Genomic DNA, 26,372 nt, shown 5'->3' with positions numbered 1-26,372 from the left:
TTTGTGTCAATTACTATCCCTACAAATAATATAATCCTTTTTTTTTCATTTGCCTACCCGACCAAATAGTAATAAGGGTGTGTGGTTTATGTTTATCAAACCGCCCTGCGCCGATTGTTCCGCGCTGCAAGTACAAACATTTGCATTTCGCATAAAGAAGCCCGTGGAATGGACAAACTGGTAAGACAAAATGCAATGCTTCTTGCTTCTTGCTTCGGGAATGACGAGCGGGTTTCGGTCCAATCTACCGCTGCTCGGTGGAAGACGCACGTAATGACCGATGATAGGGTCACCCACCTAGCTAGCTGCCTGGTGCCAATAATCGTAAAACCCCTAACAAACGGTCTCGGCCCAAAAGGTGTGGTTCGGGTTGATAGTGCTAGCAGGAATTTAATGAACTCATACAGGATGGCTTTTTGGAGGTGCGGGCAGCAGACTGGATGGTCCGCAATGCCATCAGATGGATGGCATCATCCTTATTAGCCTGCAACCTAAACGCCCGCCGGTCGCTAGCATTATCGTCACCTGGATGTTGCAGTTTTATAGCCACAAACCCTTCAAACAGGCACGATATGCCATTCTACACAGGCAATCGACTGTATAAATTTAATTTGGAACCGTAGCTTTATATAGTCCTAGCCGTTCGCATGTTTGTTATTCTCGCTAATAGCACAATTGTATACTTTCGAAAGAAAAGGAACCGGGTTTATCGCTTCGTTGGCTGTTATTATCTTAAAATGGAACAGAATAAATCCTTTCTTTTTTTTTGTTTCGTTGTGAAACGTCTTAATTCTACAAAATGCATAGAATATGCATAGAATATGCGTTTAATATTAGTTGATCAGGAAAGAAAAATAGCATTGCTAAATGTTTGCAATATTTTAAAAGATTTAAAAGTTATATCGTATGGTTGTAAATGGTAAAATGCTTCTTACTTTAATGGTTCTAAGATGCCATCACCTGTTCGTTTGATGGAAGATCTCTTTTATCCTCTGCTGCAGATACAATTTCCCAAACATCCGTAACACCATGGACTGCTTTATCAAAGTTCTTGCAATATTATTGTTTTTAATTGCATATTCTAAGCAATATGATGGTTTGTTTTTTATATGAGTCTTCCATGCGTTCTGCTACAGGCTCTTCAACTACAACGTTTCAACTCCAAGTGCTAGTCTATTGATCATCACCTTAAGCTCATTATAGCCTCTTTCCGTGATATGCGCAGCTCCTTCTACTTCTTCTTTGAACCATTCCATATTTCACCTTAGTTATCCAGCAGCTCTCTAGAAGAACTCTAGAAACTCGGACGAGATTTAATCAAATTGGAGTAGATCAAGACACTACCTTACAACAGTGAGTTAAGCGCTCAGTCAGATCTTTTATCGCCTCAGTCAGTTGAGCTTTTCGCTCAGCTCAGCTCACTAAAATGAGCGAGTTGATCACAACAGTAGTTGGCCAACTGTATAACAACCTTTTCTTCCGTTTCTATTACGCGTTTCTATTAAATGGTATTACTGATTCACAGCAAACGATAGATTTGGTATAGAGATTCGATACAAATTCGATGTTCAAAGCCGTATACGTTTTAGAGATCCAAGTATGTATGTAAGCGCGTGGTATAGTTCAATAATTTCAATATTATAGTTCAATATCAAATATTAGGCATCTATCAACGTCATATACTTTATCGCCTGCCTGCTCTCGTATAGCCTCGATGCTTTCGCCCTCCTATCTTCCTTTCCTTTTTACGCTCCTTCAAAACGTTTTGCGTGATGCCATGACCAGGATGGCCAGATTTTAAGAGCAGCACTTCAGACTTTCAAGTGTTCCCATCTTTGAGAACTATCGTCAAACTCTTTTCCTTACATGTCGTTCCTAAGATGTTTATAATTTATAATAATAATAATCATCATCATGATTATGATAGTAATGAAATCCTTCTCTTCACTGCTGATATTTCGCCAATATATCTTTCTCCCAACTGGACTACTCATTCGACCTAGAACAGCATCAACAAAACAAAAAAAGAAAACTACTCTTATTAAAGGGGTTTCCCGGTAGATTGCCTTAGCCCATCCTACCTTTTGCTTACGGGCTGAAGTACATATCAATCAGCTGGTCCAAACACACCTCGATTCCACCCTGTATGTCGAAATATTGCGGAATCTGGAAGCTATTCACAGCGAAAAATTTATGATGAAGCACTCTACGCTCCGCGATGGTGCCCAGTCGACGCTGGGTGCGTCTCATCGTTATAAAGCGCGACTTCATAGGCAGGCAGAGTGAACGAATTCTCAATTGGTGCAGTTGCGGAGGCAATGGAATCGGATGCGGTAGCGAACCGGACACTTGAACGTTTGTTATCAGCAGGCTCTAAAACGAACAAACAAACGAAAAACCCGAAACGATATAGCATTAGTATCGACGCATTGCGTGTAGGTGCAATACTTACCTCCAGATGGACCAACTTCAGCAGGGTACGAAAGGTGTTTTTATTGATTTTCGACATTACACCGGATCCGATGATGTTCAGCGTCTTGAGCGCCGGCTGCTCCCGGTTAACGTTTGCGAGCAGATTATTGATGGCGCGCCCGCTGCGACAGACAACCGTCAAGTTGATCAGCTTGTTTGCTGGGTTCAACATCATATGGTAAGCCTGCTCCGTCCCCGGCAGGAACGACACGGGCGTGTCCAATATTACGTCGCGCAAATCGGGCATCCGGTCCCTCATGAACGTGAACTGGTGATTGAAGCGTATGCGCATGTGCAATGTTTTGAGCTTTGGCATTTCCAAAATGTCCAGCTCTTCGCTCGCTTTGGAAATCGACAGTGTTTCCACCGATGGTAGATTGAGCACCAATCTACCGTCCTGGACAAAGTACAGGCTTATGCAGAGTGTGGTTACGCTGGATAGGGTAACCGGCGTTTTGTTCGCCTTCGGGTACACCAAGCAATCGTGCAGGTGGAGCGTTTTGATTCCGTGCCACAGGTAGGATTTATCGAATATATCCGTGACGTTCATGCTTTCCAGGTGGAGCTCGGTGAGCATGGAACAGTACACCAGAAACGGGCAAAACGCCATATCTGCCGACGGCATCGTTGGGTCCCGCTTTACTTCCAGAAACTGCAATTCCGGTGTGTTGCTCGCAATGATGTCCCAGATAACATCGTTCTTTTCCGCCCACGTAAACATGGACAGGCGCTGCAGTGCGGGCAGCCGATTGTTGCTCAGCATATCGATCACTTGGTAGCCGACCACGCATTTCAGCTCCCGCAGATTGCCGACCGTTTTCACCACCAGCATGCTGCTAAAGTTATTATTATGCATGTACAAGTCTTTGGGCGTAACAAATATAGCCTCCTGTAGCTTCGGCGCGTACAAGTTGATGCATATGCGCTGGTCGCGCCGCATTGCGCTGTTATAGCTCAGCTCGTTCCAGGTGATTCGGCGCAGGTTTGGCAATTCCCAGACCACTTCCGCGTGCTTCCGAATGTGCGACTCGTGCACTGTCACCGTGATGCTATCGAGCGTTTGGAACAGTATGGGAAAATGTTCCCAAAGTGTAACCATCTGCAGGCTGTGGCTGTCGGTAATATGCAGATCACGCACCGCCGCCTTTTCCAGCAGCAGCGCGTTCAGCCGCAACTGAATCATTGTCAACTCGTATTTCGACAGTATCACCGGCAAAACAATCCCGATCGCATAATAGCTACGTCTGCTCGTCTTCAGTGTCTCGACCGGAATATACCGCTTGCTGGATATCTTATTGCCAAACTGTGCAGGAATCTCATCCACTCTGTTGAGCCATAGCACACTTTTCTTTACCATGACATAGGAAATCGCAATCTCACTTAAACGTTGGCAAGCCAAGCTAAGTGATTTAAGATCGTCCAAATTCAGCAGGGATGCCACTTTGATCAGTATTTCGTTAGGTAGATCCAGAATATGCGCCATGATGCAGCTAAAATGAAAGAAAGAATAACATTCAGTTTGTTTGCTGTTAATGTATCGATTTATCGTCAATCGTGTGGACTGAAGCTGGTCCCGTAGTAGCTAAGTGATTGGAAATCTTCATCGTATATAAGAAAGTTTGCCTGGACGTGATTGTATTTGATGGTTTGTTTGATAATTTGATCTTTCGCTAGATGGAAGAAGACATAGATGCCTGATCAGCTCCATTTAACGCATCCGAAATGCCTAACCGTCTTAAACGTCTTCACTTCGGTAAGACGATTCATAGTAGTTGCCCGTCTGTTTTCCTAGGACCTGATACAAATGGACCGATGACATCAGATTTTAACTGTCCTCAAGGAAACCCTTCGTAATCACTCCAAAATGCGTTTGCTTAGCTCGCTTACTGGAGAAAGTCAAGACTTAGCTCGGGGACCCAGGATCTATAAGAGCGTTCTCACATTGAACAAAATTAACAGATCGAGAGCTCGGCAAACCTTGTTCAGACGCAAGTTTCAGATTGAAATATTGTTAGCTTCTTTGCTTGTTTCTTTTGACTAAGTTTGCGACTTCTGCATGACTTCATTACATTGGGTTCGTTAACCTTCAACGTTCGTCCGTAAGATTCTTAACGTAACGAGGTGTACAAGGAATGATATCCGTTCATGAACTTCATGATTACTAGCAATACAACACGCAACTATTCATAAAATTGAAGTCTTCTTCCGATTTTCCGAGTATCTTAACAATAATAAAGCTGTTACCTGTGCTTGGAGGTTTATCAGAATTTATCAGAATTAACTTTTATGTTGAAAATGAGCAGCGTAAGGTGTGCAAATATTGATGCTAAAAAAATAAGAAACAGTTAATGTAGCAGAGTGAGTTCCATAGGAAGTTTGAAAACTTATACTTTACCTTATAATTTTTAGTATTTTTGACCAAGCTCTGGACGGCTAGCAAATTTGAGCAGCTCGTTTTGAAATTTTTAAACTCTGAAGAGGCTTCAACGGATATCTTTAGGAAGGAAAACACAAATACAAGAAGAAGAAAAATAAAACGTTCTTGTACACCCATACTTATAATATAACGCCACCAGCGATACACCCACAGACGAACGGGAAATCGCTATACAAATGATGCTCCACCCTTCGCACGACCTACACTGTAAATCGATGCGTGCGTGTTAGTGTAAGCCGTTGTTAGGCTCACTCACAGAGGAAAAGTATTTTGCATACGGACAGAGATCGGAACTCGAACGGGAATGACCGCGGGTTACTTGGAGATGGATTGGATGTGCAATGCAACGTGCAATAAAATCTGCGATCACCTTCGCTTACGGTGGTTTGTGGCTCCCTGCTTGGCTCGGAGCATCCCGACCTAACTTTCACATTGATATTTTGTCATTCCTGTGTGAGTACGACATATAGGACGTTCACTTGGACAGGGGATGCTTTGGTAGGCAGAAATTGAGTTGGAGTGATGACTAGATTGAGAAGGCCTGAGCGGTTTGGGGCACCCCTGCACCAGGCCAAGACCGCGTAGCTAACACCAACAACAACAAAAACCGACTAGAACAAAGAGTCCGATTGTTGAAGCCCCACCGTTTTGGAGATAGGCGGAGAACGCAACGACGATACCGACCCGTTCCATCCTGTCTAAACACTTTAGAACCGGCTTCGGTCGAAAACGCAAAACGGAACGTAAAAGTCGTAAAATTTGGGGTTCGGGCGTCGCAGCATCGTAAAAGATGAACGGTGCGGCCGGTTGCAGTTTTACAACGTATGATCGCGACCGAGGAGGATCGCGTTGAACACCAACGTTGGATTGTGTGTTAGAGTGAGAGACCAAGATGAATGGCAAAAAAAAGTGTTAAAGTGGAAATATTTTTGAAGTATTAAACTGATATTTCAACAAACAGTTTGGCCCTCTTCTTAAATTCTGAATGGGGCTGGAGCCCCCCAAATTCTGAATGGAGCTAAGACAAAAGGCTATCTACAAATCCAAAACCACGCCCGATCGAATGCCGGTCGAGGTTCGAAACATTGCGGAAAGGAAACCCAAACTACCGGAGATATTTTAAACTCAAAATTCTAGAAGGTGGCAACTTCATGTACATTTTCTTCGAATGATGAAGAAAACATAATATTCTGCTTTTTGTGTTAACAAATGTGTGGCTGCAACAACACAACGCTCTGCGACACTATTTCACAACACTTTGCAACTATTTCACAAAACGTTTGAAATATGAAGAGAAATGAACTTAACCACCAACCGGGATACCGCAAACTCAACCGACTTAAACACGCGCACAACAAAGACTGACCGACTAAAATGACGCCGCAACGGTTTAAGCCGAGTAAGTGCATGTTACAACGATATGCTCACACGCATACGCATGAAATTTGCGCGAGCTACTGCTGCAAAACAGGTTACCACACACGCAAAAAATGTGCAAGCGAGCGTGCGAGTGTGTTGGTGAGCTTCGGCTTCGTGCAGCTTTTCATCCGTCTGTGTATGCGCTTTTCATCACCGCTTGCGATTTAGTACAACCACGATGACATTTTCCGATCGCGATCGCTATCCGCGAAGGATAGAACCGATAAGGTGCGATTTCTAGCGAGAACGTCATCTTACCACGTAAATGTTCCACCGGAATGGCATTTTTTTTATTATGCGTTGCAAGATGAAGTTAGCAATGGCGAGTGTGTTTTATCATCGCACATACACACCAATACTGAAGGGCCGTTAACACGGTTGAAAATAACATCTTTGAAACGAATCCATTTTACATGCTTTTTCTTCGCTCCATTAACATATCTCAACAAGGCTTATGCTGGACCTTATCTTTCCTTCCTTTATTCTTCTTTTTTCGCTTTATTTTGTAATACGCAATCGTGCCTTGGACGGTGAGCATTGGAAAATTATTTGACGACGCTAGAAGCAACCAACTTGCAGAAGTGTGCAAAGGGCTTATACTGTATCGATGGTGTGACGCACACATACCCACACGTAGAAGCGTACGCCATTGCAGAGTTGGGCGCAACTGTTTATCTAAATACTCCAAGGATTTAAGCCGCACCTTCATATGGGGATGAAAACTGATGCGTAACGCTATGTAACGCTGGGGGGCTTGTATCGTTACGGTTATTGTTTGTTTTTTTTTGGGTTTGAATGTGTGCGTATCAGTAGCGGTTTGCTTATAACATATATTTTCAAAAGCTTGTCTTTGAACAATTTATCACAAATCTCATCAATCTAGAATAAGTTAAATTACAAATTTTTGAACGCAAAGATTTTTTAAATAACTCCCTTTTAAATAACGCCCGAACACAAAATTAATCCCTACCTTTGATACAGTCACTTCCCACGCGAATAATGCGTACCAGAGAACGTAACGTGTATCTAGGAAAATTTGAAGTTTGAATGGCAAAAAAAGGGTTAAAGTGGAAATATTAATGATATATGAAAATTTGAAAAAAAAAAACAAATGAAAAAAAAATCAATTCCACATACTAAATTACAGGAATTGTCAAAATGATATGATTCGCGTATCTCGAATTCCGCGTAACTCGAGTGTCGCGAAACTCGGGAAATGACTGTACATTACATGCAAATTTTTACCATAAAAAGAAGATGTGCCTATTATCCGTGTCAACCGATTACCCAACAACCGTCGAGTCCCAATCAACACGGATAATCGGTGCTCCACTGTAAAGTTTGTTTAAACAAAATTTTTTCGTTTGAAATTTCATGAGTTGAGACATAATAAGTTAATGAATCATTTAAGCTCCATTCTGCTATTTCTTTTATTGACTTCTTTTTTCAAGTAAAAAAAACGCTATGAAACGTCAATTTTCTATGGGGACGCCTAGTAGCTTATGTGTTTATTAAACACATACAAACACAAATTAAAAAAAAAATTCATGGCCTTTTTACAACCGTTTACTTCAACTTAACACTAACAAGAGTAAACCATCGCACAATTTAAAGAACACGGTATTGAAGACAGATCTGAAGATGCGTTGGTGGCCTACTAGCTTGCGATTTTAATTGCAGCTTAATTCATTGCTCTACTCCGGGGGTCGCCAAACTACGGCCCTCGAGAGCCTCAGCCTCGGTGTAAATGGCCGGCAAGTAAATGTGGAAGTGCCTCCTCCCCACAACTGCGATAGTTTCAACAGTCTGATTAGTATATCTGATTAGTATAAGAATAAGTGCTGAAGTTCTTTCTATTGAAATTGATCTTGATTTCATGTCACGGTTTTTGTACTCTTGCAACTGTCGTTGCAGGGTCGTTAAGACAACACTAAAAACATTCGCAGTAAACCAATATTTTTTATGACATCTTTTTACAATGAACTGCATGAAATAATCAATGCAACGAATTATATGAAAGAATTTAATCGATAAGATGGATCCTAACAAACTAACCTAGAAAGGACATTGCGATACGTTCCATTCCCCTACACCATGGCAAGGACCATCCACTATCAGCGCAACCGCTTACGTCATTGCTTCGTTGTGTAATAAGCTCGGGAGCAATGCAAGAGTAAAAAGCTATCGAAGAACCTAAATGTCCCCGTGTGATACGGTCGGCCACACCCAGCTGCCCGCGTGAAACGGAACGGAAGCCTAAGCGGTAATGAAGCGGGTTTCTAAGTATGTCCCTTTCCGCACCGGCCAGCGTCCCGGGGGCCGATAGTAAGCGAACTTTAAGCGCACCCATAAACAACGCAACGCAACGAGCGGTACAACACCGTGTGGTCAGACAACGACAAATGAGACAGGAGGACTAGTGGGCTACTTTAGGGCCACACCTAGGCCGAGAACATCTTGCAAATGCAACAACTACCTCCACTAACGTCCAAAACCAGCCGACGTATTCCGCGCACTAGTGTGCGGTTGCAGGTTTGAGAAGTGCCACCGAAATACGTGTGTCTGCGTGTGGTTTTCTATGAATATTTTTTTCAGGCGGGACACAGAAGGAAATAAAACAGTTGGCGAACAACAAAAAAAAATGGTGGAAAATTTATGACCGTGCCTCGCTATCCGGGTGGTCGGCTAGTTTTGCGTCCGTATCATCACTATCACGCGTTATTGATAGGCTGGGCTTGGTTCAGACAGTAAAGTGATTGTTTTTGCCGTGCAAAGAAAGGAGTGGAACTGGCCCATCCCGGGATCGGTTGTGGAAACCTGACGTGCAAAGCATCAGTTAGTTCGCCAACTCCATGTCGAGGTCGTACGGGACGGGTTTGTTACTTTTTGTCGATTAATTACATTACCTTGCAAAAAAACAAAATCAGAGAACCTGGACACAAGGCTGTATTAAAGACCTTCAGAGTTGATGTGATTAAAGATGGCGGATGGGTGGTATCGAGCAGGAAGAGATGGTGAATTCTAGGAGAAGTAACTAACAAGAAAGCTCACAGATCACCGATTAGCGGTAAATGTTTCGCATGGTAATGGACCGTTCTTGCACTTTCCAGGGTGACGCTGGACTCGAGTACATGTTCAAGTTCGGATATACGATCGTGCTTGTCACGGTCGCCATCATGATTTGGGCATCGCTGGCACGGGCTCGCGAGATCGACACCCAGAACCATCCACCCTGTGCCTTCAATCCGCTGTGCTCCTGCTCCAAGAGTGCCCCGGATCTGGGCATCGTCAACTGCCGCGAAGTATTGTTTCCAGCCGTGCCTAAAATCATCAACAGTTCCAAGGTATTGCCATCACGATGGTGTCACACTGAAGCAACACCTGCGCTTACATACGATAACCCTTTCTAGCTCTTTATGCTGACGATGGATAGGACGGGTTTGCGGGAGCTGGAACCGTACTTCCTGCAGTCGACCGGTCTGTATCGGCTGGAAATTACCAACAACCCGCTGACGGAGCTGCCGGACGAGGCACTGTACGGACTGGAGCGTACGCTGTGGGAGCTGGTGCTGGAGCACAACCAGCTGGTGGACGTGCCGTCCCGCACTATTCGCGATCTGCGCAAGCTACGCTTGTTGAGCTTGCGGGGCAACGACATCACCACCGTCGCACGGGACTCGTTCAGGGGTGTTGAGACCACCCTGCAAACCTTAATACTGGCCGAGAACTCCATCACGCAGCTCGCCCCAAACACTCTGGCCGGGTTGCCCAACCTAGAAACGCTCGATCTGTCCGGCAACGGGTTGATGCAGCTGGACGCGACGGTGTTTCGCGATGGATTAGGCAAGCTGGCGAAGCTCTCGCTGGCGGACAACCTACTGCAGCACGTCCCGTACGAGGCAGTGAGCGTGCTGAGCCGCCTCCGTGTGCTCGATCTGTCCCGCAACCGGCTGCAGGATCTCTCCCTAGACGATGATGAACAACGGGGCCCGGGTATGCCCGGTGGCAACTTCCGACTGACGCTAGACTCGCTGAACTTGAGCTACAACGAAATGGAAACGCTGTTGGCGGCATCATTCACACAGTTCGACACAGCGAATGTGACGTTGCTGGACGGCAATCCGCTCAGCGTGATCGAGGACAACGCGTTCCGTTCGGCGAAGATACGCGAGCTGTACGTACGCCACTGCGATCTCGATCACCTAGAACCAGAGGCATTCTCGGGACTGGAGAACTACCTGCAGGTGCTTGATCTGTCCGGTAACAATCTGACCGAGGTGGCCGACAATCTGTTTCGTGGATTCGATAATTTGCGGTAAGATTTCGCAGTAAATGCTTTCCAGTGTTCCGGCAAACTTCAGCAAGACTCGCTCCATTCCTTCCCTCTTGCAGGTATCTTAACGTCAAGGACAACTTGTTACGTCATCCAGATCAGCGGAATGCATCCCCGTTCGCTAGGTTGAATCTGCACCGACTGGAGGCAGTGGGCCAACGGAACCAACCAGTCACCTTGGCAGATTTGGGCAGTATGCGTAATCTGCGTTCCCTGGCCATCTCCCACGTCCCATCCACCAGCGTTGGTCCGGAGGATTTCGCCAACTTTAGCCCGGAGCTGGAAGAGCTGCGCCTGAACCGAGCCGCCCTGAAGGTGATCAAGGCACACGCCTTTACGCACGTTCGTGGCCTCAAGCGCCTCGATCTCAGCGAAAATCGCATCGACGCGATCGAACCGGACGCGTTCACCGACGTTGGCCATTCGCTCGTTTCGCTCCGTGCGTCCCACGGGCTCGGTTCGCAGCTGGTCGTGTTTCCGATCGAAGCGTTCCGCAAGCTAACCGCCCTGGAGGCACTCGATCTGAGCAACAATCGGTTGAAGGCGGTCGGTGACACCAGCTTCCATATGCTGCGCAATCTCGTCAGTCTCGAGCTGCACGACAATCAGATCGACGTGCTTGCAAAGGGTACGTTCCAGGCGGACATCCACACGAAGCTGATGATGATTTCGCTGAGCTACAACAACATTAAGCAGTTGTTTTCGCACACGTTCGTCGACTTGGAGGAGCTGGAGGCGCTACTGCTGGAGGACAATCGGATCGAAACGATCGAGAAGCGTACTTTTATGAACCTGAGCAATCTGAAACTGATCAATCTGCGTGGCAACCGGCTGAGCAAGATAGCGGACGAAGCGTTCCAGGTGAGATACCTGCGAAATCTTGATCATCTCTTCAAGGTTTTAATGTGTGTATGTTGCGTTACTTTCACAGAATTTACCGGAACTGGAGAAGTTGGACCTAGCATACAATTCGCTGACTGCCTTCGATTTCATGTACCTCGATCAGGTCAGCTATTCGATAGGGTCGTTTGACTTTATAAGAATTCCCAATAACGCTCCTCCTTGTTGCTTGCAGGTTGGTTCACTAACCTCACTGGAGGTTGATGTGAGCTACAACAAAATAAAAACACTGGGTATGGTTGAGAACGTCACCGACTCTTCCGGTCATGGCAATCGGGAACAGCAACAGCAGCAGCAGCAGCAACAGCAGCAGCAACAACAACACCAGCCCACCATACACTCCAACATTCGTTCGCTCGACTTTACCAGTAACAACATCTCCCGCATCGTACCCGGTTACTTCCGTCCAACCGAGCTGTCACTGATGAGGCTAGTGCTCCGCGGCAACAACTTGGCCACGGTTACGCGCGAGCTGTTCGGCAACATGCCCCATCTGCACTGGCTCGATTTGTCCGACAACGAGATTACAGAGCTGGAATACGACACGCTGCGTACTACCCGCAAGCTGCAGGTGCTACTGCTCTCCCGCAACCAGCTGACGGAGGTGCCCGCCGAGCTGTTCCGCAACGTGAACAGCTTGCGTGTGCTAGAGCTGGCGCACAACAGCCTGAAGTATCTGCCGGACAATCTGCTGCTGAGCGAAGGTCTGGAACGGCTGGACGTATCGCATAACCAGTTGACGAAGATACCCGTTACCGCGCTGTCCAACATGGCGGCGCTGTCTCTGTGCGAGTTGGACCTAAGCCACAACCACATCGGAGCGATCCACAGTATCGATTTGAGCAACAAATTTCGCGTAAGTAATAGGTTAGGTACTAGTGCTTGACACGTTGTATACACTCTCCTCTCTTGTTCAGTCACTATCCTGGTTGGATCTATCCCACAACCGGCTGGTACGGCTGGAAGATGCGGCCTTTGCTACGCTACCGCGACTCTCCGTGCTCAATCTGTCCCACAACGACGAGCTGGAGGTAATGGGCAAAGCGTTTGTCGGGCTGGAGAACAGTTTGATCGAGTTGCAGCTGGCCAATGTTTCGCTCAGCTCCGTGCCGGAGCTGTCCAATCCTTCGCTGCGCGCACTGAAAATCTCCCACAACGATCTACCCTCCATTCCGCCGGAGCTAGCCGCCAACATGACATCCCTAAGGGTACTGGACCTGTCGGAAAATGATCTTACCAGCGTTCCACTGATCACGCACTCTCTGCCGAACCTGAAGTATGATGTCGAGTACATCAATGGCGAATCGAGATCACACTAATCTCCTCTATCTTTCATTGCAGACATCTTTCCCTCTCCGGGAATCCTATCACAACGCTCTCCAACACGAGTTTGCTTGGAGCTGCGGACACTTTGGAACATCTGGACATTGCCAATCTCAACCTGCACTCCATTGAAGTAAGGTACCTTGGATGGCACCATTCGAACATTCCACTCACCTCACTGCTATATTACAGACAGGGGTGCTGAACAAACTTCACTATCTGCGCTCACTTAGAATATCGACCTTCCCGGCCATTCCCAACTTCAACATCCCTCGCATACTGGACAATGCGAACAACCTGCGCGAGCTTTGGATAGAAGCTGCGAAACCACCTGCCGCCGCCGGCACTCTTGCGGGAAGCACCGGTACTACGTCGAAGGCGTCGAAGCCCATCGCTGTAGCCGCCACCGACATGCGCCGCGAAATGGACGGTCTGTTGCCCAACAAGCTGCAAAGCATTACGTTTGGTGGCGTTGGCTTTAGCCGGCTTTCCGACACTGTGCTGAAGGGTGTCCAGTCGGCCACGCTGCACTTCCGTCTGCACAACACCTCACTGGTCGCACTGCCCGGGAATCTGTTCCGCCATATGGGCAAACCCGTGCGCAACGTAACCGTGACCATTGACGATGACAACGATCTGCTGCAAAGCGTACCCAATCCCAACACGGCACATTATCTTGCCCTGCCGGAGCACGTCTTCCTGACCGAGCTCCAGATCGGTGGCAGCGTCTTGAACTGTGACTGCGAGATAGGGTAGGGTTACTGCAGGGTTACCAGTGAGGATGGCAATCAACATTTCCCTTTACTCTTTGCAGTTGGGTCGAATTCTGGCAGCGGAAACGGCGTCAATATCTGTGCCCCGCCAACCCGTGGACCGAGACGAGTCTGACGAACTACTTCAAGCACACCACACCGTTGGCGTACGCGAAGGGTTCCGACTGTGGCGATTCAGCTAACGAACTGCGTCAGGCGCGGTGCAGCAACAAGAACAACGATCTACTGCTGGACGTGTTGAAGAAGGATCTGGAGTGTGGTTGGGGCAGTACGGGCAACCGGTTGGGCATCGTGCCGGCGATCGCGTTCGTGCTCGTGTTCATCGTACTACTCATCTGACTCATGCGCTACTTGTTCCGTATGTACAGCGAATTTTATGACTACCTCGAGCAGCTCTACAGTGAACAGGCGATCGGCGGTAACGGTTCTGCCGTCGTCGGCAGCTACCTAGACGATGGCTGCGACTACAGCAGTGAGCTGGACATAGAACTCGAGGAGCTGTGAATGTGGACTCCCCTCCTTCCCTCCCGTCAGCATCATCATCAGCTTGCATTTATGCCGTTTGGTTGTTAATATCTAAGAAATAACATACAGCGAAACAAATGTTTAACGTTTTCACACGCGCACGTGTCTGCCTGTTTGCCAATGCAAATATTAAATCGTTTTTCTCTGTTTGGAGTTTTTCCTTTTGGTTAAAGTTTGCAACAAAAAAAAAATGAAAGGATAAATTTTCCGTTACTCAGGTATCTTGATCAACCGACTGCCGTTAACTTATAAACGTAAGATGCATTAAATTGTCACTGTTTCGCGTTATATCTCACCCTTTCATACTTATTTATTCATGAGCCAAACTGTAGATTTGTCGTTTCTCGTTCATTTCACGCGTTGCTGGGTTGTGTAATTGTAAAAGAGCATAGCTTGTAAGACCATTGTTGTTGCGGAACCTTTAATAAAGCTTTGCCAAATAACTTTATGTTGGAGCGTGTATGTTCTGTTCTGCTTTTTCGAAGGCACAAAATGCAGCAATTGTCGCCCTGTGCTACGTCCATTAGTCCTGTTGAAGAACGTGGCTGATTCGAGTCTTGGGCTAGGAGGAGACGTCAGGGCTTTTACCATAGTCCCGCATTAGGTGTTGCGGCCTATTTGTGGTGATATTTGGGATGGCTGAGCTGTGTGGAGGAGCAGACCACGTGTCAAACGCAGCAAGTACACGATGACAGGGACACGTGATGAAGGATGCCGGTTCAGGAAAGGTACTCGTAGAGCGGTAGAGAAGCGCATCGAGCTCAATTATAAGCCTGCTAAAAGAAGAACATAGATGCAAATTGTAATGATCTCTGTACTTCTTGCATAACCGTACGATACAATACGCCTCTATGCTTCTCATATGTACAGCCATTTCCCGAGTTACGCGTATAATGCGTGCCAAATAAATTCGCGTGTCTTGAATTTTCGCGCAAGTCGAATTCTCTTCATAATATTGTTTATATTTAGTATTCAGGGATCGAATACTACTCTGCACGTTACAGAACACTTTTATAATTGGTATCTCCCAAGCAACCTAAAGCAACATGCAGCGCTACTTAGCGATAAAAAGAGCGCTTCAATACGATGTACGAGAGCGAAGCGAAACAGTCGAAATGCAGCGCTGCCTCGTTGCCGAAATGTAGCGCTCATGCAGCCAATCCGTGAAACAGCTGCAGCTATCGTGAAGCTTTACAGATTAGCTGCATGAGCGCTACATTTCGGCAATATGCAGCGCATGTATTGAAGCGCTCTATTTATCGCTAAATAGCTAAACATGATTGTATGTCCACGTCCTTAAAATTTGAATGTTTCGTTGACATGCTGCTTTCCTCCTCATCACTTCCTGATTCGTTTGCTGTTATTACATTAGGAACGTGACAATTTGCTTCACTATTTGGATATGGTTCTGTTTCTTCTATGGTTCTGTTTCCGGGCTCCTCGATGCTTCCAGTTGGAATTTGTGGTGCCTCTTCGTTTGAGGTCCTTTTTTTCATGTACATATCTCTTTTTCGGTATAACACACCAGACTTCCGCAACCTTTTTGCATTCATTTCACTATGTTTGCTTAATCACAACTAAATTCTCCAAGAACAAACCTCACGTACCAAAATGTAGATTGCAAATGACATACACTCACCTATATTTGAACTTATACTGTGTGTATTAATGCGATTTGCCGTAAAATCGCTGCAAAACCGCTGCAGGAGAGGTTGCTTGCAGCGAAACTTTTTCAGTCAACGTGAATCGCTGCAAAACCGCTGCAGGAGAGGTTGCTTGCAGCGAAATTTTTTCAGTCAACGTGAATCGCTGCAAAACCGCTGCAGGAGAGGTTGTTTGCAGCGAAACTGTTTGACTTCACGACATTGGCTTACAATTGGCTATAAGAGCGCTGCATGAGAGGTTTCTTGCAGCATAACTTTTACAGCAGCGAAAATCGCTACAATATCGCTAAAATAGCGCTCTGCGAAACTTTAGCGTTAAAAATAGCATGTGAAGCAAATATAGCTATAATGCAGCGCCTCATGCTGCTTTAGGCTGCTTGGGCTGTTCGTTTATTTCGATAATTAGCATTAAATTTTGCCGCAAATCTTTATTTTTTATCAAAGTAACGTATTTTTAGAAAAATTTAAAGTTTGACAAATAAAAAATTAAATTCCACATACAAAACTACAGGAATTGTCAAACATTTGAGGTTCGCGTATCTCGAATTCGCGTAACTTGAGTGTCGCGTAACTCGGGCACTGCCTGTACTACATAGGAGTGTGCGAGAGTGCAATAACGGCGACGATACCACCGTCCAAACCGTGCATGAGCAGCGTTTGCTTTATCCGTGCCGTGTTTGACAGCTGCCCGCTGCCTGTCAAATGGATCGCATCGCAAAACACATCAAAATATTATTCACCCGTGCCGTTTCTTTGTTTTGTTGTTTCGTAGAAGAAGGACAAATCTAGCGAACGCGCAATTAGTTAATTTTCTGTGTAAATGCACTGATTAGTTAGAGCGTTATTTGTGTCTCGTGGTGGGAGTAGTTCCGTAAGTGATTTTAATTATTCTACATACTCATGTTTTACCTGTATCGAGTAAAACGAATGGTAGCGAAAATGTAAGGCGTTTTGTTTTCATCGTTGGTCATCGCGTTTCCCCGTTCATAGGTCGCTGTGATAGTGCGTTTTCAACTAGAGCACTTGCCTCGACATTGTTTTCGTAAGAAGCGCTTCGGAATCATTCGAAGATGGAAGCAGTGAAACCCAAGGCGAAGGTAAGAATGCAAAGTAGTATCTCGCAATCCTCTGAACTAATTGACCTTTGTGCATTGGATTTCATTGTTATTTCAAATTGCTGATCAATTGGATTCGAATGGTGTGGAATGGCGGATAGAAAAAGTCAAGCAGTAAAAAACCTCTACCGAAGCCAGCTTCCGTTGAGTTGCCGGAAGTGGAACCTTTTGTTGATTTAGAGTCAGAAGAGAGAGAGGGACCAGCCTCATCATCACCAACAGTTTCACTACCGGTAGCGTTATCGGAGTACAATCAGACAACACAAGACAAAGAAGAACCCCTTAGCAACAAACCTGAACAATCGATTAATCCAGAAGCCGTTGAAGAACCTACGTCACAGGACACTGGAACAACACCAATACACGATGAAAAGACTGATGCAGAATTGGGCACCGATTTCGCCCCAACTGCTCCTCCGCCATGCATTGCACCAATCACCACTCTATCCACCATGCTCTATCCGGATCTGAGTCAGCTCAAACTGGAAGCAAACATCGAGCAAACGATAATTCCCCAAGCAACGAACGCGATCAAACAGAGCTGTATTAGCGTACCGCGTACTCGCACGCTCTATTTACAGTGTATTCAGCAAATGGAGGACACATCCCTGCAGACCGACCGGGACCATTTAAACGCAATGGAGCAACAGTTTGTGGTGTCGGAAAATCCGCACGCTGTTGCTAAAGACCCGGGTGGCTATCATGGCGATCTGTATCTGTCCATACAATCGTACCATGCTGCGTATCACAGCTACTGCAAAATCGTTAAGGAGCAAGCGGTGACCCTCGAAGAAATATCCATGCTGCGCAATAGATGTTGGATCTTTCCAAAGGTAGAGTTTAGTGGGTCTGGATACTGTGACGATGGACGAATGGTGGTTATATCACGTTACAGCCGGTAAGTGGAGTGCAACATTGTGGAAACCCTTTGACTAATAATACTTCTTTTTTCTTGTAATAAAAACAGTGTTGCCTCGCTGAACGTCGAAGCGTGCGAGGAAGCCAAGGGTACAATGTCCTCCCTGGTAGAGCGATGCGTCTCGAAAGCACAGGATGCGCTAATACTGCTGCAATACAGTCGCTCGATGGTGGAGAAGAATGTAAGTGATCCACCAACACCTGGTCAAGATCGTACGCTTGTGTGGCGCATTAAGCTACGCATCGTTGGCAATGCGTTGCGTACCGAGATGCACCAGAACGGTTGTGACCAGGGTGAGCAGTGCGAATATGTGCAGGATTTGCGCAAATGGTTCTTGCAGTTGGGCACGCTGTTGCTACGAGCGGGTACCGTTGATGATCGCATTTGGTTGATGTTTCACGTGTTACGATTCCCCAACGGCATCGGTACCTGGGCCCATGTGTTGGTGCATCCACTTCCGTTCGCGAGCATACAATCGAGGCATGCGCTGCCGGAATGCGAACTGCAGGCTGTCCTCACTCTGATGCACGTTCTGCTGCGGCCGATCAGCGAGCGACAAACATTCCTTGCGCCGGTCGAGGATACCGTGGGACCGACGCAAATACACCGCGGAGTCGGTACAGCGGCAGGGAAGGCCAGCGATACCTTCGAATGGGTCGATAGCGACGGAGAGGATAGCTCCACAGACAACCGGATACGACCGATCAAGGAGAGCGATTTGCTGGCACTGCTCGAGCAAATACCGTTTCTGCGACTGTTCGACACAATTACAGCACGTGCGATGCATCGGGTGCTTAGCGGAGATGTAAAGCAACTTCCCACCACCGAAATGTTGCGTCTGATCACGTTCGCCAACAAGGTGGTCGCTGTACTTGGCGCAGGATTGTCCACGTACGGTGGCGTCGCACGGTACAGCCATTTTGTGCAACGATTAGCACTGCTCATAAACGACACGGTAAAGTTCGTGAGTGACGTACTGCGCTTGTATCGCGACACACACGGTACGCAAGCGTCGGAAGAGGTAGAGCTGGTACAGGTACATTTCGATACGCTCGTATACGGTGCGGCACGCTGCATCTACAGTGGTGGTGTATCGCTGTCACGGCACCTATCCACACTGCCGTTTGCATTACTGAGTTCACGCGCCTGCTGGTGGGTGTTTCGTTGCTTGTTAAATCGTAATTTTAGCTTAAGTCCAGATTTCGAGTCAGACGGAGAACATCCTTCACACACCTATTGCAAAGCAATGGAACAGTTTGGCAAAGAGCTACCCAACGAGGCACCGCACGATCTGTACAATGTGCTGAGACCATTCGTAGATCTAGCGCTCGCAAGAGATGCATCCTGTGATCGGGAATTTATTGCTACCATCACGAAAACACTATTTGAGGTTAGTAGATTATTATGGTACCTCTTACTAGAAGCTCTAACAATTTATTTCTTCACCTTTTGGCGTATTGTTTCTCTGCGCTTAGCTGCTAGCATCGATTAGCGCTAACGAGCTGGTCTGTGCCGAGATCATAATGGAGCAGATACACATGATACTGGACCAGAACGCGATCGTGCTTTCCACCCTGTTGCAAACGTTTGCCACGCACGATACGCAACAATCGCAAATCACCGCTAATGTTTGGCAAATGAAGGGAACTAGACTGTTGGAGGTGTTTAGTGGCAAAAAGAAGCTGCTAATGCGCTGGCACCCGACTGAGTCAGATATCAACGTAATGCTGCAGATGTTGCTGAACTACGCACGTACGCATATATATCATAAGCTCGCGCTTGGACTGCTAATGTACATCAACTATGGCGATATTAGCGGATTATGTGTGTCGCTACGGTGTCAAACGCGCATCGCGTATAGCGTCGTTGCAGCGTTTCGAAAGAACCAACCAGCGGCAAAAGCTGAACCGGACAGTGCGGAATGGATAGAGCACCAAAGCTACGAAGAGCGTTGCTTGTTGGTGTTGCTGCAGCTGCGAGTGCATGCGCTCGATCAACCGCTACCGATCGTGCGTCAGTTAATGCGTGATCCGTCCACGGCCGACCTCCGACACGTACCTGCCCTCGACCAACTTCCGGACGTGAAGGCGGCTATTGACGAACGATGTCCGGTGGCGTGCCTTACCGCTTTGCTAACCACCACCACCGGCCACTGGGTGCCCGTATTCTGTCAGGATGGAGTGAATCTGCTAAAACTGCTGCTGGAGCAGCGCCATCTCGATACGATTGTCGTACGGTGCCTGGAGCTTATCGGCATTCTGTTTATCGAATGCCCGCAAGCATTGTCCGATAATGAGCGGTTCATCGCGCTGCTCGCACAGCTCGTGGAGAGCGACGACGAGCTAGACTGGTCGCAACAAAACAACGACGAGCAGCAACAGTCCAGCGTCGCACTTAAGTTGCTTGGGCAGGCAAAAATTGGCAAAATGGGTTCGATGCTCGTTTCACAAGCAGTCTCCTACTGGCGATGTGGATACGCTACGCCACCACCGCTGATCTGCATGTGGTGTGATTGGTTAACTCAAATATCTAGCTGGACCAATAGTGCCAAGGTGTTGCGGTTGCTGAACGTACTAGCCGCCATTTCATTCGGTCACACCGAAGCTTGGAATGCACTGCGCTTCAAAATGTGTCCATTTTTCAAGGTAATATAATGGCCTTCAGTTTCCATCACGTCTTTTTTTTTTTAATTTTCTCTCAATCTCTCGTTTTACGTTACAGTCACTGTCCCAGGCGAAACAAAAGCAACCCGGCATACATTCGCTCTGGTCGAAAATCATCGGCACAGAGCCACCGTTACTGTACGGCACACTGCCGAGCGATTGTGTTGCGCTGGCGCTGCTAGTGTACGGTATCGAGCACCAGCAGCTGGAACTGGAGACGGCGCTGTGGGCGAAGCTGTTGCGCATCCTCAAGCGTAACAAAACCATCAAGCTGGATGCGGCACTCAGGGAGGTGAATGTGCATTTGCCGATGCGTGAGGAAGATTTCTGTCCCTCGGTCGATTCGCTGGTGTTCTTTAAGGTTGCTCGATTTTTGGTGCGTGCCAACGTCGAACATCCGCTGTATCTGGCTGTCTGTCAGCAGTTCTTTACCATCTACCTGACGCGCGTTACGGACGTTGGCGATGGCGTGCACGGCGTTTCGGATCGGCTGTACGGTTGGGATACGGCATTAATGGAGAAAATGAAGCAAAAACTTTGCAATCTCGAATTGCATTACCACAGCCTGCAGGAAGCGAACAACGATGCAATTCCAATGTTGCGGTAAGTGTTGTTTTGATGGTTTTGATTAATTTGTTTATTCATTTTAGCTGGATCGATAATGGCGCACAGATGAGTGTTTGGATTGACATTGTTATGCCACAACTAATACACCGGTTGGCTCCTATTTGCAGACTAGTAAAAGCGTTTCAACTATGGTTAATTGATACGGACCTGAATCGCTTTGCCATGGATGATCCCATCAATCTACCAGTGCAGTACGATAAAGATCACCTACAAGCGGCCCTTGCTGGTGCTGAAGTAAGTTTTAATTTTCGTCCCTGGTTCCCATGTTGACGTAGTGCTACGAACAATAATCGCTTTATGCATCTTCAAGGAATGTTGGCCTGAGTGCTTGAATCGACAGAGCACATTAACGATCCACCGTATCATGATGGAGCGCTGGTGCAATCTGTATCGAGCGGTACCAAACCCCCCATCGGCCGATGATAAACCGTCCGTGGTCAAACAATTACCCTCGCCGGTGCAAGCGATACAACGGCGGTTGGAAAATTGCTACACAACCTTGCCGCAGACACCGATCGTAAAGGAAAATGCCGATTTGCACGATCTTATCGATATGCTGCGGAAACCCCCAAGCGTACGCGTGAAGCGTATCACCGAGAGCTTACGGATCGTAAAGCAGTACATTGACAAAACGTACTGGTCGATGAAGGCGGAACTGGACCAACGCCAACGCGAGCTATTCGAGCTGTACCAGCAGTGGTACGTGAACGAAGACAAACAAATCGTTGCGCAGAAGAAATGCAACATACTGTACTGCACCGGTGTCGCATCGGTGAAGTTACAGACGAAATGTGCCGCAATAGACAAGACCGTAGAGGACCGTATCACCGGTAAGCTAAACGGGTTGCAAATATCGCTGCAGATGGTCATCAACATACCGCCGTACATAATGAAGCACACCATCTTGCTGCGGGAGCTGTGGAACAGCCTGTTCGTAGACTACTGTACGGAGACGGACCAGGTAAAGGTGCAGGCACTGTGTGCCGCCATCCGTACGATGTTGCGCACGCTGCTCCACGAAGTGTCCGATGCTAACTTCGTGCCACCGTTAACGTTTGTGGTGCGGTTCAGTATGGATACGTACAAAAGTGATCTTACGAATTTACTGCTTGAAGAGGTGTGTCAGTTGTTTGCCGACGCGGTGGAGGACGGTCGTAAACCATCGAACGTGATCATGGCAATGTTGGATAATTTTCTCCTACCGGTACGGCCACTGCTGCAGGTGTACAGTCAGCTGGTGAAGCAAAAGCATGGCAGCCTGGAACGGCAACTGTTCGTAGAACTGTTCGGCGAAAAGGTAGCGTAGGGTTGGGAAAAATTGTGGAAATTGTGCAAAATGTTTCATGCATTTTTTTCAACGCCATTTTCAGCTCTGTCTACAGAGTTGGCTAATGCAGCATAGTGTCACACCAGAGGATGTGGATCAGTTTGCGAGGCTAATAATGATTGGGCTTCACGCGACGGATTGCGCTAGTCCGGTCCGTTCCGAAAAGCAAGCCGAAACGGATACGCGGTTTTGCAACGTAAGCATACCTAACACTGTCAATGTTCTCGCTTTTTATTGTTGGATTGTTAATATCGCTACTTTCGCCTGTTTTTGTTGCAGATGTTAATCTCCCATCTGGTGCTGCTGGCCGATAGCACATTTCCGACGCATTTCGGTAAAATGTTGCAGCACACCTTAAACGCTTACTCCGAATTTTCTACATTGCCGCCGATGATGTTGCTCGCGCTGCTGAATCTGCTCCGCTCCAGGGCGCACCTTCGCGAACTCACACTTGGGATGGCGGAGAGCTCACTGCAAACAGCACACCGTGAATTTGCCGAATCAAACTGCCATCAAACGGCGGTGCTGAGCGCGAAGCTGTTGAACCATTTAATGGTAGCAGTGACGGAACACTTTGCACGCCAGCGCGATTTTGCGTGCCAATGGAATGGTATGTACAGACGGCACGGTGCGTACGTCGAGGTGTTTGCAATGCTGCTGGGAATGTTTTCGTACAGCTTTCTTGCGCACGGTGTGAAATACAAGCGGAACCAGCATGATACGGCGAAAAATGGTAAGGTTGAAAGGGTGGAAAAGAACATGTTCTTATCATTAATCCACAATCTTTATGGTTTTTAGTGTGCGATGATCTTCTGCCATTCGTTTGCCGCTTGTTCGAACCATGGGTTGTACCGTGCGGGGGAGCTACCTCCACTCAATCAGGGTCATCGTACACCAAAACTGCCGCAGCATCCGTGAACGATAAAGCCAAGTGGATGTTTTCCGCACTGCTGTACACGATCAAATACGCGATCGCTGAGGTGGCTGACGATTGTAGCCAAATACTGCTGTACTTCCTGAACTGGTATCTGGAGTGGTTCATCGCTCCGCACATGATGATTTCCGCCCTGTACGTGTACAACACGCTCGTGCTGGATCTGCCCTGGGAGCATTTGCAGCCTTCCGAAATGCTGATCGAGCGGATGCACACCCTGCTGGAACACCACAGTCCCGAGTGTCATGAATTTTTGGCATGCGTGTTTGTGCGCTGCTGCTGGATGGGAGGGAAACCCGTACCAGTACCAGCCTGGTTGCAACGAAGCCATGCCGCAACGCTGGCCATCTGCGTGCGCATAGCCTACGAGCCGGTGATACGGTCCGAGGCCAAACTACGCACTGCGATGGTACGACTGTTGCAGTATTTCGGACGCCTGTCGTGGGAAACACTGCACGTGGCTGAACTAACACCCGCACTGGATTGGTTCGTCATGACGGCGGAAGCGGACAGCATGTTGCGCACACCGAAAGCACCGTGTCGTGAGCTAGACGACGCACTGTTCGAGTGAGTGCTCCAGTTGTTTTACCTCTTGTTTGGTGAAAGCTTTCATTCCACTTCACACTCTCATTTTGTTTTCTCCAAACAGATTCCTTGAAATCGTTGCCGGAGTGCGCTTTAACGAAGCGAACCGGCTTGTTTCGGGTGGTATGCAGCTGATAAAACGCAAACTTTACATCAGTGTCGTCGTGCGAATGTTGATGAACGCCGGCAGAGCATCCGGTACGGTGGCAAACGGTAAGCCACTGCTAGCCGGATCCGTACGCCAGTCGCTACGTACGATAGGGGCCGTGTTGGAAGGTTTACCATCAGCACAGGACACCGGTACCGACTGTCCACGTTCGACCGAGGCACGTGCCATGACAGTGGAACTGCTGACGAGCATCAAAAAGTGGCAAACGGTGAACACATTGAGGTAGGAACATCGTGCGTACATAAATATAACATTTGTTCTAAATCCTAACGCTAGTGATAATATTGAATATTTGATCTTGATCTGGAGGTTTAGTGCATTCATTACTAAATGCTAATTGAATTTGCTTCTTATTGCAGTCTTTTTGTAGATGAACTTATTCACATGCTGGAAACCGATACCAATGCACGGTTATTGACACGATACGTGCTCGAGTCTGCATCCCTGTTAGACAGCCCTGCTGTACCTTGGCTTCGTTTGCTAGAGAAAGCAGTCGGCCAATATTTGTGTCCGAACGGAACAGTCGCTGCTTCCACATGGTTGCAAACATTAAATACCATCGGATATACGGCAATCGAACGGTGGCAGCATGAGCTGCTGTTACAAAACTGTTTACCATTCTGCCTGGAACTGCGCTTCCTGCATCACTGGACAAAAGCACGGTGTGACCCGGTAGCCCAACACAGGCTAGTGAACCAACTGCTAACAACACTGTTTGAGCTAAAAATCAGGTGCGTCTCTGTTGAACGTGTGACATGGGTGAAATGAAGGGAACTATCTAACACCCTACGCATCTCTTTTAGCGAACCAGTCGAGTACCAACTCTATCCGCTTTGGTGCAGCCTAGCCTACAGCCTGGCCACGGTGCAACCGGACCCGGATGCAGCGTTCCGTACTGCGATCGGTCTGTTCGGTACGGTGAGCGAGGACAGCACGTACGGGGTGGTGGACATGCTGAAGAAAATATTCTGGAAGGATAAACAAACAACCGCCCGCATCAGTGCCACACGCTGTCTGATTGGCAGTGCGTTTGCCGTACTGCTCGCACAAGTCTATGCCCGGCGCGCACCAAATCAAACGTCCGACACACCCGTAACGGACGGTTACAGCGATACTGGCACCGGCAACAGTGCGCCGAAACCGTTCACGCTATCGCAGCTATTGAGCGCACCGGAAAAACACGCCACGCGCGAAAGAATCGTGTCTGCGGCGATGGATCATTTCAACAGCACATGCGGTGCGTCAGGGAACAAGGACTACCATAGCCGGATCATTGCGATCGTCGAGACGGTTTGCGGGGCGGATGAACCGCACCGAAGCTTCCAGCACGCCAAAGATGTGATCGTTTTGTTGGATAGTCGATCGGAACCATTGCTTACCACACTCCTGGAAGCGATTACCACGTGATAGTTTAGGGCAAGACCGTAACGCAATGCTAGACGCTTGGCTGTTTGCATTCCCATGCAGGTTAGATTTGTTAAGTTTACCATGTACATGCTAGGAAACCGGACGACGGAAAACCAAATAAAATGAACACCACTCCACGGTTTGTTTTACAGATGGATTATATTTCCCATAACACCAAGTACACAGAATAGAGGCTGCAGTCGGAGCCCGTTAGAACATTCGCTCTACATTTCCACAGCTGGTTACAGCTGGGTAAGGATGTGTACGATTTACTCCTTCGAGGACTGGCCGCCGCGGTTTTCGTAGATTGCGTTCTCGCATGCCTCTAGCGTTTCTTTAACTTCAATTCTCAACCGCGAAATGGTCTTTACCATCGGTAGCAACGACTCGTTGCGTTTGATCCGATCCTGCAGCTCGTTGTCCAACGCCATCCACCTTTGCAGAAACTCCCTACGATCAGCGAACTGCTGCAACTCTTTCAGGTCTCCTCGGATGTACCTCATTCGTTTGGTGAGTTTCGCGAGCAGATCCGGGTCCATGATGCTGTATTGCTTGTTCGTTGCCGACTACCAGGTGCGTATCACTAGGCGTAATCTTCTGCTATACCCTCTTCTATCCGCTAGGCAAATGACCATATATGGTAAAGCCACCGCTGGAGAAAAACTGGAAAGAAGAAGAAGACATGAAAATTGACTCGATACAAAAATCCAGCCTACTGGGTGCAACCATACCGTACATGCTTACCTCTACCGTAGCTCGCAGCTCCCGTTGGCGGCCATT

The 26,372-nt window shown here is 47.5% G+C and overlaps 3 protein-coding genes across 3 annotated transcripts; 2 read left to right on the top strand and 1 right to left on the bottom strand.

Moving 5' to 3' along the window:
* Positions 1-1,208: 1,208 nt before the first annotated feature.
* On the bottom strand, positions 1,209-6,978 carry LOC128306612 (uncharacterized). Its single transcript, XM_053044171.1, has 4 exons — positions 6,956-6,978; positions 2,453-3,962; positions 2,082-2,373; positions 1,209-1,999 (listed from the first exon to the last, which is right to left on the bottom strand). Exons 1-3 carry the CDS (start codon positions 6,976-6,978, stop codon positions 2,089-2,091), a joined length of 1,818 nt encoding a protein of 605 aa, XP_052900131.1. The 3' UTR covers positions 1,209-1,999; positions 2,082-2,088.
* A 2,337-nt stretch (positions 6,979-9,315) lies between these two features.
* LOC128306610 (chaoptin) lies at positions 9,316-14,593 on the top strand. The gene is made up of 10 exons (XM_053044169.1): positions 9,316-9,342; positions 9,439-9,672; positions 9,739-10,643; positions 10,721-11,522; positions 11,593-11,667; positions 11,737-12,417; positions 12,479-12,837; positions 12,903-13,017; positions 13,077-13,636; positions 13,699-14,593. Exons 1-10 carry the CDS (start codon positions 9,316-9,318, stop codon positions 13,994-13,996), a joined length of 4,056 nt encoding a protein of 1,351 aa, XP_052900129.1. The 3' UTR covers positions 13,997-14,593.
* Positions 14,594-16,916: 2,323 nt separating this feature from the next.
* On the top strand, positions 16,917-25,719 carry LOC128306869 (ectopic P granules protein 5 homolog). The gene is made up of 13 exons (XM_053044501.1): positions 16,917-16,943; positions 17,063-17,859; positions 17,929-19,270; positions 19,356-20,525; positions 20,602-21,146; positions 21,278-21,404; positions 21,481-22,467; positions 22,541-22,693; positions 22,777-23,230; positions 23,296-23,998; positions 24,081-24,407; positions 24,545-24,916; positions 24,989-25,719. The coding sequence occupies exons 1-13, from the start codon at positions 16,917-16,919 to the stop codon at positions 25,590-25,592; spliced, it is 7,608 nt and encodes a 2,535-aa protein (XP_052900461.1). The 3' UTR covers positions 25,593-25,719.
* Positions 25,720-26,372: the final 653 nt, after the last annotated feature.

The sequence above is a fragment of the Anopheles moucheti genome, chromosome X (assembly GCF_943734755.1).
Source record: "Anopheles moucheti chromosome X, idAnoMoucSN_F20_07, whole genome shotgun sequence".
Classification (NCBI taxonomy): Eukaryota; Metazoa; Arthropoda; class Insecta; order Diptera; family Culicidae; genus Anopheles; species Anopheles moucheti.
This window is presented reverse-complemented; position numbering and strand designations above follow the sequence as displayed.

Bases quoted from the DNA above. Each gene is read 5' to 3' on its own strand.
- LOC128306612 (XM_053044171.1), bottom strand. From the start codon at position 6,978: ATGGCGTACGCTTCTACGTGTGG. The intron at 3,963-6,955 runs GTATGTGTGCGT...CTTTCATTTTAG, and splicing joins GCGTACGCTTCTACGTGTGG to CTGCATCATGGCGCATATTC. The intron at 2,374-2,452 runs GTAAGTATTGCA...TGTTCGTTTTAG, and splicing joins TGAAGTTGGTCCATCTGGAG to AGCCTGCTGATAACAAACGT.
- LOC128306610 (XM_053044169.1), top strand. From the start codon at position 9,316: ATGGGTGGTATCGAGCAGGAAGAGATG. The intron at 10,644-10,720 runs GTAAGATTTCGC...TCCCTCTTGCAG, and splicing joins CGTGGATTCGATAATTTGCG to GTATCTTAACGTCAAGGACA. The intron at 11,523-11,592 runs GTGAGATACCTG...TTACTTTCACAG, and splicing joins TAGCGGACGAAGCGTTCCAG to AATTTACCGGAACTGGAGAA.
- LOC128306869 (XM_053044501.1), top strand. From the start codon at position 16,917: ATGGAAGCAGTGAAACCCAAGGCGAAG. The intron at 22,468-22,540 runs GTAGCGTAGGGT...CGCCATTTTCAG, and splicing joins TAGAACTGTTCGGCGAAAAG to CTCTGTCTACAGAGTTGGCT. The intron at 23,231-23,295 runs GTAAGGTTGAAA...TATGGTTTTTAG, and splicing joins GCATGATACGGCGAAAAATG to TGTGCGATGATCTTCTGCCA.